At 42.4% G+C, this 19,098-nt stretch overlaps 1 protein-coding gene across 17 annotated transcripts in view; it reads left to right on the forward strand.

Annotated features, from left to right (window-relative positions):
- TENM2 (teneurin transmembrane protein 2) overlaps nucleotides 1–19,098 on the forward strand; it is a 1,157,254-nt gene that overhangs the window by 901,756 nt on the left and 236,400 nt on the right. For all 17 annotated transcript variants that reach the window (XM_073231871.1, XM_073231863.1, XM_073231878.1 and 14 more), the window contains one exon: nucleotides 6,013–6,251. In XM_073231871.1, the coding sequence (XP_073087972.1) occupies nucleotides 6,013–6,251 (239 nt within the window). The remainder of the gene's footprint in view (nucleotides 1–6,012; nucleotides 6,252–19,098) is intronic.

A 19,098-nucleotide genomic window follows, 5' to 3' on the forward strand; every position in this document is an offset into this window, starting at 1 on the left:
GAGGCCTCTTAGGAGCCCACTGGTTACAAGCTGCAAAAAAGGTACTTTGTCGTCAGGGATTTTACAAATTTGTTTGTTTCTTTCTTTGGTAGGGTTTGAGGTTAATGCATGAGTTTACTTGTGATTGACTCAGAAAAACAGGAAGAGAAATCTTTTGTTGGAGTCTCAAGTAGTTTGGCCAGCCACCACTTCTCAAAGCTCCCACTCTAGATTAGTCAAGCTCTTCTGTGTCATAAGAATAAAATAAGAATTCACAGTATTTTGAATAGATTGGGTCCTTCTGGCACAGCCGCTATGCATGAGTTTCTCATTTGTTAGACTTCTTTTTAAAATCGTCTATGGTTGTTTAATCAGAGAAAATGTATGCCCTTAATTTTCTAAGCCAATTGAAGCAAGATCCTGGTTTGCCAAGATTCTGCCTCCAATGCACATCTTTGCTGTCACGTAAAATGCGTGGGAGAATGGCTGTTAGGTATGCTCTCTCTTGGTTTTTATAAAATGGTTTTGTTTTCACATGAGGAAAAGTGGTGACATTTACCGAAGAGATTGGTAGTTCAGGGTGAAGAGATGATCACTGTTCTCTTAAGAACACACTGGGCTCGAGGGTATAGAGCTGAGGACGTAGACACACTGTCCTTCCTCAGCCTTACTGCTCAAGTTCTTGGCCATTCCGATCCCCTAACCTGTGCCAGGAGGGATGCTGGGTGCTAGCACTGAAGCACTGATCACCCACACGGTTGGGGAGGGAAGGAAGTGCTCAAGCCCTGCTTTTATTTTTTGTAAGGCATCAAGGGCTGGTTTTCTCTACCCCTCTGAGTGTTAGCAAACTCCAAGGACAGCACTTCGGGGGCCCCTCATTTGCCTTTCCTTTCTGAGGCACAAGTGGCCAATTCTGAGAGCAATTGAGTTGTGCTTGAAAAATGTCAAGTGCATTTGGAAACTACACATTTTTGCTGACGCCTGGAGTCCCTAGCTGAGCTACTTCCATGACCAACTGCTGGGAAGAAGTTCAGTTGGGGCATCACGAATGATTCATGGGAGCATATTGAGCAGCCCCCTAGGGGGGGTAACCTGTCTTAACAGCCAGTTCAGGGAAAAATCAAAAGTCCTCTAAGCTTTCTCGGTCCTCCCAGTGACCATCTGGCCACCATTACCTTGTGGAACTGACTTCATTTTATTTTATTTTTTTTTTCCTGTAGCATGTGATGGAAATCTTTGGGTGATTCAGAGCTTGCATTTTTTCAACCTGTGATTATGAAAATTTTCAAACATAGAGAAAAGTTGGAAGAATAGTACAGTGTAAGAAAAACCACTTCGTTTCAACAATTGCTGTCATTTTGCCACATTTGCTTTATCTCTCTACAGAGAGAAAGAGGGGGAGATCGTTTTGCTGAATCATTTGGAAGTTGTAGATTCCATGATGCTACCACTAAACACATCAGCATTCAAAATTTGCATTAAAAATTTTTACATACTAACCTCTAGTGTATTCTCCACAAGTGAGACACATTTGAAAGGTGCTAAAATGGTTAGGGTCGAATTTCTTTAACTTTAACATATATGAATCACATCGGAGGCTTCTAAACAGATATACTCCCAGACCCCAGGCCTGAGTCTGTATGGAACCCAGGAATTTGCACTTTTCTCTCAGAGCACATATTTATGGAACACAGTCTGAAGACCACCTGTTCAGAATCTGTTTGCTGACTTTACCTTCAAGAGATACATAACACCAGGGTGTGACAGTACCATGGGAGAAACAAGAGTCTACCAAGTATCTTTGGTAATTTGGTTTAGTAATTTTAAGCACCAGAAACTAGAAAAAAGGGACGTGATCACTAAAGGAGTCGCATTTAGCCATGACCAGGACAGATGCCACTGTGCCTGGGAGCAGGCTGGGAGCTGTGTTCTACAAGGGCTAATGCAGTGCTGAAAAGCTTATGGGTTATTTTTTTCCATGGAGGGATCTGGTTTCATGTGTATAAGTACAGACACCTGCCTGGGTGCACATATGCAAACATGTAAATCTGCTTGGAAAGCAGGAGTTGCTATGGCAGAAGGAATCCTCATTTTAAAATTCAAAATGTTCACAGTGCTTCTGGCACTCATTACCTTGGCTTCAGTAAGCTTGTAGGTCATTCACTTACCAAAGATTTGTTGAGTACCCACTATGTGCCAGGCTCTGTTCCAAATGTTAGGATGTTGTGTTGAGCAAATCAGACAAAATACCTGATTATTTTAAACTTCATAGAAATTTAGTTCAAGTGATGGAGACAGGCAATAAATTATACACAAATACATATATAATGAAGAAAAATAAAGGAATTATGGAATGGAGAATGACAGAGAAATAAGTAAGGAGGTCAAGGGAGATCTCTCTGAGAAAGTGACACTGGAGCAGAGTGGTGAATGGCGTGGTGCAGATATTTCCAGGCAGAGGGAATAGCTAGTGCAAAGGCCCTGAGGCAGCAATGTGTTGTCCATTCTATGTAGCATAGCAAAAGGACAATGTAACTGATGGAGGAGGAAAAATAAAGTGGCTGAAGATACAATTGGAGATTTAGCCAGAGGGCAGATCATGCAGGGCATTGTGGGCCAAGGGAAGGATTTCTGATTTTATTCTGTTACTGGAAGCCAGCCTTCTTTCTTTATTTCTTCCTTCCTTCCTTCCAGAGGGGAAATGGTGACATTTGACATAATCTGACTTCTTTTTTAGAAAGAAATATGGAAAATAGACTGAATTGTCAAGAGGACAGTTTTGATATCTTATGAAGCAATCTCATACACAAGAAATAATAAACATATCCTTCTATTATTTCTTATAAGTAAATGCATTAAAAATAATACTAAAGCAGTTGAAGCTTCTGAACCTTCATCTTATATTTACTCATGTTGCTAAAACATTCTTGTTTCCAAGTTACTGATTCTGTCCACAAGTGTTACTGGTGTTCAGGCACTGATATTTAGATTCTGGAGATACCAAGAATCAAGGATTTCACAATTTGGTTTTGGGCAGACACACTTAAAATATATTTATTGCTGCTGGAATAGGTTTCCCAGGTAGGTGGTTGGCAGGTGTGTAGGAGCTGGCTGGGCGGGGTGGGTGGGGAAGCCCAGGAACAGCCACTCCAGAAAACACTGCACATCATTCACAAAGGCATGGCGGCATGAACAGGCTCGTTAGGGAAACATGCGTCTTTTCGTGTTGCTGAAGCATGGAGCTCATGGGAACTGGCAGCACAAGTTAGACATGAGGATAAAAAAGTTGAGCAGTGGTTGTAGAATCCGGTCCCATATGGAGATCGGGTTTCCTCTTTCAGGCATTGGAGGGTCAGAAGGGATTTATAAGCCAGAACATGATGGCATGTGTGGTTTGAGAAGAAAAGTGGCAAGAGGGTTAAAAGAAAGGGTTGATGGGAGACGTTTTCAGAAATAAAATCAACGGTATTCATTAACCCATTGTAAGGGAGAAGATGAAGGAAAGGGAGGAAGTGAAAATGAGTACAGTTTCTTAGACACCTGAGAATAACAGGCATTTAGGAGGAATGTAAATGGGGAGGAGAAGGAAAAATATCTATGGTTGGTTATAACCTGTTTAATACAGCTATAGAAGGTAGCAGAATTGTATGCCCAATACACAGCTAGGATGTGGGTCTAGACCTCAGGGGGAAGTTGGGCTGGAAGTCGAGAGCTAGAGACTTCAATCCTATCAGTGATGGTGAAGCCATGGGCACAGGTGAGATCTCTGTGTGAGAACCAATCTTCCTGTATTTTTAAATATTCATTAGTGATGACTTACAATGTCTTTATATTCCTTGGTTTTAGTCTGATTTCCTATTCTCACTACCCACTCTCAGAGAATTGTTCAAGAAATAAATCTGGAGTAGTTCTAAATCAAATCCCAGAGTTTCCCCATCACCCTGGTTTTCTGTGTGCATATGTTTCAGCTTAATTATAAGGCAATGGGTTATTATTTGGTGACTCTTCAGGTGTTTGTTTGACATTTGTCATGCTTTAAATTATAACTCATGTTTCAGGCTCTTTATGTTACTTGAAGAATTAATAATAAAAGCAATTCATAATGCTTTGAGCACTTACCCTGAGACACACCCTTGCTGAAGTGCTTTTCCTACATGATCTCTGTAATCCTTGCAGCAGCCTATGCTGTGATATGAGGCACTTGTGCTATTGTTACCCCCATTTTGCAGTTGAGGAGATGGAGGCTCTTAAGAGCAGCACTAGGTAACTTCCGTGAGCTTACTTGTGGAGGAATGGCACTTCCAAGACTCGAATCCAGGTGGATCTTGCTCCAAAGCACTGCCTTCAGACACTCTGCCTCCTTTTCCAAAACACACTTTTAATCTGAGCATTAAAATAGAGCTGTTGGACAAGGAATGCAAAGCCTTATTTATGGAATCAAACTCTTGGCTTTATTTAGCTCATCAAACATACTTAGAGCACAAATAAAGTTTAAATATCAGTCATTTACTTTAATGTTAGCTATGTTAAATAATTTCTAATCAGATACTCATGTGCTGACATGATTGTCAGTCATATCAGGCTTGTTTGATCTTTGTCAAGGATTAAAATACTTTCAAGCTTTAATCTGGAAGCAGCCAAGATACAAATATTTGTAGTGACAGCAATCTTGCTTTAAAATTCTGTTGGGAAAGTCAGCTAACTCCCATTTGCAGGGGTGGTGTGGTGTAGTAGTTCCAATTAAAACTTTTAAAAGAGTCAGGCAGACTGGAGTTTGAGCTTCAATGACCCTACTTCCTAACTCCAAGTTTCAGTGTTCTCATTTGTAAAATTGTGGTAATAATAAAGGGGTGATGTGAGGTTTAGTTGCAAGTAAAACATTTAGCATTGTAACTGACACATAGTATGTGGTCTGTAAGTAGAGTTGCACCTCCTGAAGAATTGAAGAGAAAGGAAATGCCTGAATAACATTTTGGAGTCTTAGAATTGAAGCTATGGTGGGGGCGGGGGGAAATCACAAAACAATGAAGGAACACCATTCATTCATTCTTTCACTAAAGTCTCCCCTGCATACTGAACTTTGAGTTGGGTACTAGGAGCAATAAGAAGAACAAGGTACAGCATTAAGATACAGTCCCCCACCTCCAGCCGCTCAGACACTAGACACCCCTCCATTCATGTTTTAAAATCTACCATATACTTCATGGAAGACAAGTCATCATTTTAAACAAGGTGTGGCAAGTCATATTTGAAGCCTTACAAACGGCACACGTAAGAGAGAAAATCTATTTTAAGAGAATTGGTGGTTCTTGAAATGGCCTTGGAGAGTCCCCTGGCCCCTGAGGAAGAGCTGTTCTCGGTGTCAGCACAAGACTCCATTACCTGTCGTCACACCACAGCTCTAGCTACTCAGAGCACCTCATTCACTTGGCAGACAAAGACGTTTCCAGGGAAGAACCATGATCACATGACCTAAGGAGGCAGTTTCAGGACAGGAAACAGGATGGAAAGGGAAAACCAGCTCAGGAAGAAGGCTCAAGAGAGGCAGTTTAGGATGGCACAGACTTCAGCATGAGACAGAACACCAAGTTCAGATCCTCGTACAGCTGCTTGACTTCTCCAGGCCCAATTTCTCATATCTTAAATGGGGATATGATCATACTCAGTTTGTAAGTAATTGTGACAACATATATCAAGTGCCTTTCAACTGTAGGTTCTAGTGCATGACAGTGCTTAGCATTGTCATTATCCAAGTGACAAGCAGGGACTCCATTTCCTTATTTGCTTTGAATACTTTGAAGGATTGTTGTGGAAGGTACCATCTAAACGTGTGTGTGAAAACATAAAATGATGTCAGTTTGTGGAATTAATTTATGTCACCATCAAAGGAACGGTGTCCCTTCTGTCCACGACAGGGTAGGGTGGTTCACTAGGTTCACACTAGACCCGCGTAAGGCGGAGTGACAGCGAAAGCCCCTGGCGGGCCTCCTGGGCCTCCCACGGGGAGCCTGACTCTCGCCCTTCTCCCGGCAGGCACTTTCTCTTCAAGACCTCCTCGGGGAGCACGCCCCTCTTCAGCAGCTCTTCCCCGGGCTACCCTCTGACCTCAGGGACCGTTTACACGCCGCCGCCCCGCCTGCTGCCCCGGAATACCTTCTCCAGGAAGGCCTTCAAGCTGAAGAAGCCCTCCAAATACTGCAGCTGGAAATGTGCTGCGCTGTCCGCCATCGCCGCGGCCCTCCTCCTGGCGATTCTGCTGGCCTATTTCATAGGTAAGTCGGGGCCGCCTGGCCCGACCCCAGCCCCCGGCGGGGAAATGGGGAGGCCCTCCATCATCTGTTTTGTTTGCTCCTTGGCTCCTGAAAGATGGGAAACTGAGTGAGGGGTGAGAGTGCTGGTCCCCTCCCAAAACCCGTTAAAGCTGATGAGTTTTTCCTTCATGATTCTAAATGACATGTATTGAGTATGGTATTAAGCATCCTTACCAAATTCTTTTGTGGAGATAAGCTGACAGTTGTCACTGCTGCAAACCCATACCTCACTCCCTGATAGCCTCCTAGTCTCTTCCATCATTGGATTTTTAACCCAGGCCTGTGCTCTGAAATTCATGCAACTTTGATTAATTCAGCCAAAAACTGAATAGAAGGAGAGTGGTGATCAGTGCATGTGGGGAACATCATGATCGGAAGGAAAGCTTAAGTAGCTAGTTGATTTTCAGAGCTGTGGAACACAAACAGGATTAAGAGGCCAGAGTATCCAACTGGGTCTCGTAATGGAATCAGATGCCCCAGACACAGTGGATCCGGCCCACCGTCTCTGCCTATGTCCCTTTAGCCTCCGCTTGGATCCCCCCACATGCCACTGAAGCAGAATCAAGTGTGGTTGTGAGAACTCAGAGTCTGACTCAGGGAAGCAGACTAGTGAATTTTCTGAGGTTTCTTTATTCCCATGTGCAATGCTGATGTGCATCCCTGTAGGTGTAGCATCCCAGAGTGTAGCCATGTAACTGGCAAGCAGCACATGCCAAGGAGCAGGGGCCACATGCAGGTGAGCATCCTGGCCTGGACACAGAGCCTGCTTGCAGCTCCTGGCCCCAAGAAGGAGCCCAGTGCTGCAGTTCATTGCCACTGAGCTGGCCAATGGCAGAGCTCCTGGCCCAGGCAGAGCCCACAGTGATGTTTGATAAGGTTTGGCTGTGCCATGTTGCAAAGCAAACCCATAAAACACCCACAAAAAGAGATCAACTACAAAACAATTCTCAACACTTACGCTGAAACCCCTCCCACTTAAGAGGAAAAAGAAGGCGAGCCTGATCCTTCTGGCTTTGCCCCTTCTAACACAACCTCTCCCTTCTCCCTTTGGAGGGGGGCCTCACACACTTCCTTCATCCTCAGGCAGCCAGTGGGGTCCCTCCCAGAGCAGGAGCTGGCCTGGGACTTCCCAAACCATTCACCCAAGCTTGCCTGACGGTAAGGGAGGGTGCCTCTGCTCCCACAGGGAGCTGGCCTGGCCCAGGGCAGGCCACCACAAGCAAAACACTAATGTGAAGCTTTCACTCTCTCCCCTACTACTGCTATACTCACCTTACTGTGGAAAAACAGGTTTTCACATTCCTTACCAGTTGCATCTCTCAGGAATCCTCTCCAAAAGTGAGAAAATTGGCATTCAGGAGAAAGTATTTATCTGGGGCTTTGTAAAAACTTCTGTGCTCTAAACCCCAGCTCTACATGGGGACTGAGGTCTGACACCCACTCCTAGTTTAAAGTCATGTTTGCAAGTCACTTGCCTCTTGATAAAGGATGGACTATTAGATTGACTTGAAGGAAGGAGAAGGGTATCTGTTGCACCCTGAATCACTTGAGTGAACTCTCTTGTGTCATTAGAGGTAGTTTTGTGTACTTTCCCAGGTAGCTATTCAGGGGTCTGGATGAAAGCAAATTGAATTGCCTTCAGGGTCTTTGCATGACTTGGCTTTGTGTCAGAAACTTCAAAAAGGGTCCATGAGCTCACTTCTCAGGCTTAATGTTCTGCTGGGCCAGTGGGCACCATGGGGAGCCCAGATATAGAAATTGAGGCACTGCGGTCTCTGCCAATATTGTCCCCAGCGTACCTCCTACTCCACTTGCAGAAGAGAGATAAATAGCTACTGCCTGATTTATTGAGCTTGATAGTTAAAATATAATAGCTTTCTGTAGGGCGATCATATAAGTGGGAAACCATATATTGAGAGTTTAATGTTTTAATCGGGTGTGTAATGTGTAAATGATGGATTAGGAAACATATTTATCCTCAGTCTGGAGGCTACTGGAAGCTGGACCTCAGCATTTTAGGATGGTTTATTAGATTATAATCCATCATTTCCTATTATGTATGCTTTAGGTAAGATTATGCTTTGACCCTGGAGTACTGAAGAATAGTTTATGACTCAAAATGAGTGATGAAATAGGCCAGTTTACTTGGTAGTAATGGTGGTGAATGAGGAGCTATAGGGCCACCCTTGGCCACTCTGTACAGGCGATGACATATCTGTATGCACGGCGAGGGGTGCTGATCTTGACTCCACTGATGTCTTTCTCCTTAGCCTTGACAAAGCTGTTTCCCTTCTGGGTCTTGGTCACCTAAGTAAAACATGGGAGAATAATGGTTATTTACGGGCAGAAACTCCAAAGTATGGTGAGGATTAATTAATGTGTGTAAATCACTTTGAAGATTAAAAGCAGTATATTATTAATTACAGAGCTGCAGGGGCATAAACAGTGTATGGCAAACACATAGAAAAGTGCTGTTGGGGCAACGAGTGATTATACCTACCTAGAAAATAAACCTTCAGGGAAGGACAGAAGGGCAACATAAAAATTGAAGTCCTCCTCTTAAGGAGACCAGAGTTTTTGAGACCTGCGCCCATTCTGGTTCATACAAGACTCCATGTTCCATGAGAACATGACAGGTCCTGAAACTGAAGCATGAGCCCCAGGACATTTATGGACAAGCGCTGGGTTTGGGCCTGCCAAGAACTGTAACAAATAGGTCAAATTATATTCCTTGCATGTTCAAACCTGTGGAGAGAAGACTTTCCAGAAATGAGCAATTTAGAATAGTTCAGTCCCATGACAATTTCTTCCACAGACCCAACACGTGGGTGGGTGTAAAAGCAGAAGGTGGCTAGCCCTCATGCAAACTGGGAGACATTGGCCTTTACCAGCACAGGAAAGGTCCTCCAGCTCCTACTCACACAGCTGGGGTCCGAGATCTTTTATGATAAACACATCCATCAGATTCTTTCTGTGCCAAATTCTCCCAGTGTACAAACATCCTGGAATAAATTACTCTGAAAAGCTTCATGAATCACTGGGGGCCGTTTTGTGCATCACTCAGCCTCTAGCCCAAATGGTTCCTAGGGAATACTGGTTTAGAAGAATTTGGCCATGAAATGTGAGAGCTTTCCTTTCGGGAAGTTGTCTTACATCCTTGAGTAGTTCAAGTATTCTTATTGCCTACAACACCAAAAATCCCTCTAAATCCCTAAGTTTCTGAATCATGTAACCAAGGTAGAGTTTATCTGTTTTATGCCAATTTATACTGTTTTTATCCTTATAGTATACACAACAATAACTTTAGAAATTTCTATTTGCATAGAACTACAAGTTTTGCCCTTTAAAGCACTTTTTTATGTAATTATTTAATTTGAACCATGCCCCCAATCCCCAACATACGCTCTCACAGAAAATAAAATTGGCATATTACAGTCATTTGACAGAGTTAATGCTGAGGCCCAGACAGCCTTAAGTCACATGGCTAGCGAGTTGCAGAGCAAAGACTAGGCCCTTGTTCTCCTGATGTGTTTGTCTCACATCTTCCCCGGGACTACTCTCTCCGGGGTGCAGTTGGCCATAGTTTCCAAACACTGCATGCAACCTAAATGACCTCCATGGTAGTATCAACTCACCTTATCTAATTCTGTCTTCATGAACAAGGGAAAATGGTTGACTCCTCTCCTTCCTGAATCATCTTATCACACAGCGGAGGGATACTAAAATCTCTTCCTCAGTCTCCTAGCCTGTCCTCACATTTCTGTCTTCCCAAATTTCTTCTGTCACAGAGGTCAGCAAACTTTTTCTGTAAAGAGCCAGATAGTAAATATTTTTGCTTTATGGGCCGTGCAGTCTGTCACAGCTACTCAACTCTGCCGCTGTAATGTGAAAACAGCCATAGACATATGTAAATAAACGGGCATGGCTCTGTTCCAAGAGACTTTAATTATGGGCACCGAAATTTGAATTTTATGTACTTTTCATGCATCATGAAATGTTCCTCTGATTTCTTTTCAACCATTTAAAATGTAAAACTATTCCTTAGCTCATATGCTGTTAAAAACATACAAACAAACAAAGGAACAGGTGGTGGACTGGATTTGGCCCTCAAGCCACACTTTGCCAAGCCCTGTTAGATTATATTACTATTCTTTTCTAAGACTATCTTTTCAGAGTGTCTCTACCTTTACAAAGAAATTTCCTTTCAAACTGGCTAAGAGTCCAATCATATGTCCACTGTAAATGGAGCAGGTGATTACTTTCTGAAGCTGCAATCCCATTTCATAATGAACGAATAATTACATCTGACTTGCTACCCAAACCAAGAAGTAGAAAAAGCAAGCCACTTTTCTTTTCAATTAAACATTTCTATAGGATAAAAATTTCCATCCTAATAGACCCTCGAAACAGTGCTCCAAGCCACGGATGGAGTGAATTGCCTAACAATTTTGCCACATACTCCCTTGTTTTCAAATCTTCAGTTACTCCCAGATTCCTCTGCAAAATCATAGCTTGTTTTTATAGGTTACTCAGTACTTGGTGCCTTCTTTGTTATTTCCAACAAGTTGTAACAGTGCTGGGTCATTGAATGACATCATTGTTTGCTTAAGCAAAGTTAATGTTGAGTAGATTTAGTTTCCTTAAAATGCACCGAGTTCTTTCAAGTGCACCCCATGTCAAGGAAGAGAGATGCTTGTGCTGCATGGCTTAGCCATTTAAATACAGATAATCCTAGGAATTCTAAAACAAGTGAACACGATGGTTCAGCATGACACAGGACTCAGACTCCCTGCACCCCCACCCCCAAGTTAGAAACAATAGGTAACAACATTGAGTTTCTGTCAAAAACTCTTCTCGTGGTTGGGAAGGGAAGGGGTGCAGAGAGAAAGATAAGAGCATCTATGTCATCCTAAATTAGTTTTTAGCTTTTCAGATCTCTGCCAAACTAAAGTACATATATAGATAGATAGATAGATAGATAGATAGATAGATAGATAGATAGATAGATAGATAGATAGATATTAGAAAGTCACCTTGTCTTTTCCACTATAGTAATTCCTGCCAAATATGAAACACTGTGTTTTAAATAAGCTGCACAGAGCTCTGTCTTCTGCCACTCTCACTTTGATCTAGGAAGAACACAGGCCATCAACATGTCAGGATGTTAAAAGTGCGGTAATTTGGGGTGCTTTCAGTTCCTTTTGAAAACAATGAGAGATTATTTTCTATGGAAACTAAAAGCTTACAATGTGTTTAAAGTTGCTACACTTGAAAATTGATATGTTGAGACTCATACTGATGAATCCTGCATTTTGAGCTGCTATTTTGTGTATTCCCACCTCATTGAACAGAGCAGGTTTGGGGAAAACATAAAGAAAATGACAGAAAATGATGGGAACAGTACATTTACCTGGCATCCGGTGTGAAGATAGAGCCTAGGAAACATGGTGGGCCTCCTATTCAAACTCACTGCTCTTTGACTATCCAGGGAGATGCTACGCATGTCCTCTGTGTGAATTCCGAAGTATATACTTACCTCCCATTATCTAAAGGGCAAAATGCTAATGATGAAATCTGAACAATCAGACAAATAACATTTCTACCAACTCCTCTGCCCCAGATGGTCAAATCTCATAGTCACACAGAGAAAAAGAAAACTGCCCACAAGTAAGTCAGGGGGCCCAGTTACATTATCTGTTCTGGTGTCAGTAGCAGACATTTTTTAATCTAATAGATACGCTAATGTGCTTTTAGCCAGATAAAGGCCTGTCAGGCTTTTGCCCCAGTGAGTCTTTGGCAGTGGGACTGCCGATTCATGATTGTATACTTGACTTCAGAGGGTCTGTCCCTGTACAGAACATAAATGAAGTCATGGGCGAGGTCTCCATCACCTTGCAGCCATGTGGCAACATCTGTGTCTTGCAATGACACTCGAGGTAGATGAGTTCCTCGAGGTGAGGCTCCTCTGCTTTCCTCCCAAGATGCCTATCTAAGGTCCAGGTGGCAGGCCAGTGTAGACCTCTCCAGCTGGGCAAACTCCGTGGGTGAGAATGAGGAGGCAGCTTTTGGTCCTGAAAAGCATCTTAGTGCAAAACCAGGGAAAATGAGTAGATGCTACAACCCCAGGCCCCTCCAGGACCACGACAAGGAAACGGTATCCGTATCATCAACTGTCTCAGACTTTTTGCCTCCACAGAGTATGTGTTGGGTGAATGAGTCTGGAGTGTTCACCTCTCTGTCCCTTGGCTCGCCGTGTAGGCCTTGGCCTGGACTTTCTCAAAAACAGTGACCTTTCTAGCCATCGTGAGTCCAGGAGTGGTATGGGATGCTGTGACCTGCGTCCCTCTCCACACACTCTGCTTCACTGGGCCTCCAAGGGTGTCACAAAGCCTGCGGAACCTGCCCCTTCTGTGGGAGGCTTTTAGATTCCCCATTTCCTATGTCTCCCATTTGTCCACTTATTTATACTTGTTTCATGATACAGAATTCTGGGTACAGCTTCCAATGTGCTGTAAGTATTACTTCATTCTACGTTTTACCTACAACAAAATTGTGGAGGCTCTTGCCTTGGTAATATGAAAAGCAGCAGCTTGTTGAAATGGAAAGCATGGACGTGGGCCTCGGTGTCAGAGGGGCCTGTCTTCAAATTCTGACGTGTGGACTTCAGAGCTAGGTGACTTGGCCTTGCTGATGCCCTACACCTTGTGTTTCCTCATCCAACAAAATAGAGATATTTCCCATCTTGTAAAGATGCTCCAGGTGTTCACTGAAATGATACATGACTACAACTTTTCTTCAAACTCAGTACATCACCAAATATGAGAAATGTCATTACTGTCTGTATCCCCAAGGACAGAGAAAGCTACAGATTAAACTATGATGTGGTTTCTTAACATTTATGATTTTGTACTTTGGGGAAGAGGTAGACACAGACCACCCAGACTGATGTACAGCTGTGTGACTAGATAGGTCCATAGCCACACCAGCAGACCCGTGCGCTGCCTAACTTGCTGCGATTGTAACAAATCACCAGTTATAAAGTGTGTTACGGTTTCAGAGTTAACAAGAATGTAAAAAAATCTGAGTTTTAGAATCAGTGAAATATGGTGGTATATGGCACACAACAGAAGCTCAACTAAATGAATTCTTGTGATTATTTTCCTGGCAACCACCCTTCTCAGCCAGGTCCTGTAAGAAGAATAAACCAGGTCCTGCCTAGCACCTCATAAGCAATCTGTAACTATCTGATGAATTAATGAATGCTTTTTAGGGCAGAGGCTGAATTGGACGGTTTGTAGGGAGCATGATCGAGTACCTAGAATCCTTGATTGCCAGTTCCACTTGTCTCCCATGTAAGAGAGAATTTCTGATTCCCTGATGCTGTAATTGCACCTCTGTTCCCAAATTGCATTCCCAAGTTAGAAAGCATTTAGGCAAAGGAGCAGTTACGGGGGCTGTGTAAGCACCACAGTTAAGCCCTCTAGCAGGAATCTGTGATTCCCTGAAATCAAGAGAGCTGGCTGAGAGAAACTGGGAAATGTTTGTATCTGGCATACAGCCACCATTTGGCACTCACATTACAAAAGTGGAGCAGAATTGAGTTGGAGTTCAAGGTGAAGAAGCAAATAATGGCATAAATCTGAAAGTCTGTTGGCTGCTTCTCTGTTAAATGAGGATGTGCTAAGAAATGAAAGCAATTGCTACAAAGCACCAAATAGAGAAAAGAACTATTATATGGTGAATTAGGTCTGTGTAAACAAGCCACACAGAATCTTTTGTGCTCTGAAATGCCCTGCTTAGCTGTGTGGCCTCATACAACAGAAACTTGACCCAAAAGCAACTTTTAAAACATTTGTATTTCTCTTAAGGTCACCTTATATCAGACTTCTTGCATCCTTCATTGAAAGATCCTTTATAGAAAATTCATATTTTGGTTGTTAAGAACAGACACCCAGAATTTTTTCCAGAGCCCTTTTCTTGGCAAATAAATCGTTCATTAAATTGATGTCTCATAATAAGGTCATCTGCGTTAGGAGAGTAAATGGTCCATCAACTAACATTAACATATTTAATATTACCATGAAAAAAAGGATAATGCATTGCATGTCCCAGTAATATCATTTTTTATATTATCAACTTCTTGCCTTAAATAAATATGTAAATAGCAGAATGTTTCAGAAAATATAACACTACTAAGCTACATGCTGATAAGAAAAGTGTTTTGCTGAAGAAAATATCATCCTCCCTTTTTGGAAGGAGAAAGGAATTTATAAGATACATAATATGTATCATCTTTCAAAGGCTTCTTCTGCCTAAAAGCCGAAACTATGGATGAGAAGGAGGATCAGCTTTGCCTCCCATCTTTGCATTTCTTTCATCATGACTTCCTTCGCAGCTGTCAGAGAAGGCCAGTCCCCCGGGATGAGTTTTCAGTTGAGTTAGGTCATTTTGTGGGAAGATTTGTGCAAACATGTTCGGCACTCCCCAAGGGATTCTGCTCTTTGTAAAAGAAAGGCGTATTGCCTTGCTTTTCTGCCTTTGCAGTCATGATGCAATTCTATGAGTTTGCTTACTTATATTACACCATGAGCGTTTTAGCAACACATTGATGAAGTTTAGATTAGACCTGCTTCTATTCCTCAGGGAAAGGGAAGTGGCAGTGTGTCAAATGCATTCTGTTCTTCAGGTCATGAAAAACAAGGTGACATCTTTCAAGAAACTTCAGTATGCCTTTGAATTGGATGCATTTTTAAAACTAGTTTTAAGGCTACTTTATGCCCCCAGATTTTACACACATAGACTTCTGGGGCACTAGCTAGGTCAGAGGACATGTGTTTAAACTTTTAATAAGATGATTTTATAGAATTCCTGAATCTCAAGAGAACTGTGTGTTAAAGACCTTTTTCCCATGAAAAAATAATTCTTGTAACTTCATATGTTAATTTTATGTATTATTAATTAGTAATTTAAAATGTATTAAATTTATCATATAATTTTATGTCTTTCCATTGAGCAAGAAGTTTTTTGTAAGCAAGTGATTGGCCAGTCACACTGTGTACTGGAATCTGCCGACCTGACTCAGAATCTAGGATATTTTTACTTGAAATTTCTTCCTAGAGCTTGAGTGTGATAAGCAAACCCATAAAAGAGTTCAGTTATTAAGAAAGCTCAAAAAGCCTGGGTAAGATGTGTTTTGTATAAACAATCCATGCCGTAATATTCCTCAGGCACATACAGCAGTGACAGAAGGTGCCTGAGTTTCTTTTCCCCCAGATCCAACAGGGAACAGAAGTGTTTATACTAGAAAGCATTTAGTTAACTCATTGGCACTAATAAACGGTCAGCCATACTTTTTTCCCCCCTAGAAATGTGGAGTGGTCTAACCATTACACAACAGGAAACTGAGGAGACTTGTGACTGTATTTTACCCAGTCTGATTTTGTCAATTGAAGGCATTATCTCCTGAGCTTACTTTCAAAACTGTAGAGCTTCTAAAAAATAAAAAAAAAAGCAGCAGCAGCAGCAGCTGGCCTACAATTAGCTTACACTTCTTGGGACCACGGCAGTGAAGAGCAAAGAGCCAAGGAAAAAATAAGTACCAAAAAGAGGGGGAGGAAATTAACAAGTCAGGAAAAGGCCTAAGAAGCTATGAATAATCATAAATGTTAACTAGAAGCGCCAACTATGAAACGTGCTACCAAGCAGAATCAAACATGGAACAATTAGAAGACACAAGTATGGGGAAAAATGACGCCCTGCACACCAAATGACACGTCATCTTCCACACAACTTCTTGAACCAGTAAGTCCAACCAAGGTAATGAGATGAAAAGCAATCCCTGAAAATGGCGTGAAGGTGCTGTTTCACTACCACATCTTACATCATTAAACTTCTAGTACCCTCATGAGCTACTTAGGTAAATAACAGTGGACAGCTCAACATTTATCTAAATAAACCAGAAAGCCACCATGGTAGAGGAAATTGAGTTTATAGACATAGCAGGCTCTTGCCTAACAGATGAAAGTGATGTTCTAATGTTGAACATCAATCCATATTTGAAACTCAGAGTATGAAGGGGGGGTGCTCTAAAATACCTCCTCCTGCAAGTCATTTCTCAGTACGATTGTCTTATATTCCGTAGTATCTAATTGATACCCATGTAATTCCATCTCAGTCTTTGCTACTGAAAATGATGTAAGCGGTGGAAAGAGTGAATGTGGGTGTTGGTTCTCAGGAGAGCCTTGAAAGTTAGGGGTTAGAAATCACTTTGTCTTCAGACATGGTATCTTTGGAATGACCTGGAAGCCAGCGAGGAAGTATATTTGTTTTTTTAATTGAGCAAGAGCATTCTTCAAAGTCTTCTTCCAATCTTGATCAAAAATTGAAGCAAAATATTTTATTTGAAACCTTTCTCTGCCTCATTTTGTCTATATTTGTGTGTAAAGGAAGGTCCAGTAGGAATATTTGAGATGACCCTGCAATTTTAGCTCACAATCAAATTCATTATATCTATGAACTTGCAGCATTTAGGAGAGTTTCCTAATTCCCCTGGAGGCAGGCCTTGCCTAGGACAGGATGTGGATATGTCCAGGCGGATAGCAACCCACAGTTTACCCTAGTCTGGGCTAGAGTGGTGTGGGTCGGGGAGCGACAGGGGAGTGGGACAGTGAAAAAGAAGGGAGGGAAGTCAGCCCCCTGTATGTCACGGGTGTAAATCGTGCCCATGCAACATCACACCCACAGAGCCTGCCCCAAATGTTCTGGTCAGAACCAATTTTATTATGTGTGCATTTTTATGAAATGTTTTGACAGTTAAATTTGGTCTGTCTTTAAGGAAACCAGCTGTTGCTCCTGCTTCCAAAGGCTTGATCTTTGGCAGTGTTTGTTGGCATTTGCATGGATAGAGATGTCACTTCTCTTCCACTCTTCTCCTCTGTACCTTCCACTTTTAAGTATCTTTGGGGCGAGTCCAGATTTATCCTGCTCTGTCAGGCTTAGTTTTTTTTAAAGGAATATACATATACTACAGTTACTTTGATTTTAGACATTTTAAAACCTCACTGGTCTGCCAGGTGGTGGCTTTGTCCTCACTCTAGTTTCCGCACCCCGACCCTCACCTCCAGCTTGGTTCTTAGGTGGAGGTCCTGGGGGCGGAAGTGCTGCCGGAGGCCTGTGATCTTGCCCTGTCTGGGAGGAACTCTATTTCTCTTATAAGGACGTGGCTGCTGATTGCATGGTATTTTATTCTTCTCTTCAGGACTGACAGAAATTAAGCCTTCTGAAAAGGCCAGCCAACCAGCAGTGCTGTCCGTATTGCAGTGAAATACCAATGGCTTGTTTTAATGTCAGAGGCAAATGGGAGAGTGGACCCGACTGAAATATCTGTGGCTAAATTTATCTTGAGAGAAGAAAAAGAATTGTGTGCCATGTTTGTATGACTAAGGGATTTATTAAACAAGCTGTGTAACCCACCCAGGGAGAATGCTGTCAAAACATGAAGGAAGAAAAACACACACACACACACACATGAAAGTGAAGCCTGAACTCTTCACATAATTGCACATCTGAGTACTCTTGCTAATTTTAATTTTGCCCACACCCTTTGTTATTCTTCCTTCATGATGCACTATCAGCCTTATCCCTAACCAAAAACTTGCCTGTGTCTCTGTCTCCCACCATGTCACAAAACAGAACAGCAACAATAAAACAACTGTCTAATTGAAAAGATACCCAGAACTGGCTCTTGGCTTGTTAGCACACCCTCCAAAACTCACTCACCAGGTCAGATACTCACTTATAACAGGGGAGTTCTTCAAAGGGATGGCCTAGAATCCCTCTTGGTAGAAATGTAAAGAAAGACTCCAGACATGAAGAGTAACTAGATCTGAGTTGCAGAATAATGGAAAGGAGCTGCTCTCTCATGGTGCTGCTGTCACATTTTGGCTGGTGTCCATTTGTGTGACAGGCCAGGCAGACCCTAATGGCAGAGAATTTTTTTTTATGCAGAGGGTAGAAAAGTAAGGACCACAAGGAAAGCAGCATACCCAAGAGAAAAAAAAACATGAGCTGGCATTCCTTTGGGTAAATGTAGTATATATGGGATATATATTTTTTCCTGGCAATCTCAAGGGAGAAGGAAGCCAGAGGAATAACTAGAGAGAATTACAGTTTCCACTGGCTTCTACAGAACAAGAAAGAACCACATGTTCAGCACTGGCCGAGTGAATAAACGAAAGCTCAAGCTTCGTGTTCAGTTCAGAAAATCCTCTGACTGAGATTAAGCCAGTTCTTATTTTTCCACTGGATGATGGGCTGCAGTTATAGCCCATCTGTTCACAGCCCCATCTCTAGCATCCCTAAGAGAGACTGTCCATTTATCTTCAAAAGCCAATGAAAAGGGCATGATGTGAGAGGGGGAAATAACGCCAGTGGCCCAGGAAAGATCACGCTCATGCTGAATGAGGAGACTTGAAATCTCCATGCTGACTCATGCGATCACAGTAGAGCCCCGAGGTTCCAGCACCTTGGGGGTTACCGTCGTGTCTTGACTAAAGGTTTTCCGCATATGCACAAAGGGTTCGCTTCGTAGAAAAGAATTTTGATTCGGGGCTTTAATGCCTTTGAAAGCGCACCAAGAGTAACACTGACATGCTTTCACTGCAGCCTTGGAATCCTAAAATAAATAATAGAAAAATTGTGATTTAAAACATAATTCCAAATACTAACTGGGCCCCGCTGCCTAGATGAGTAATAAGCTTCAATAAATGTGTGACAGGCACAAGGCTCTTCAGTATGAAGAGTAGTGAGG

The sequence above is a fragment of the Manis javanica genome, chromosome 1 (assembly GCF_040802235.1).
Source record: "Manis javanica isolate MJ-LG chromosome 1, MJ_LKY, whole genome shotgun sequence".
NCBI lineage: Eukaryota > Metazoa > Chordata > Mammalia > Pholidota > Manidae > Manis > Manis javanica.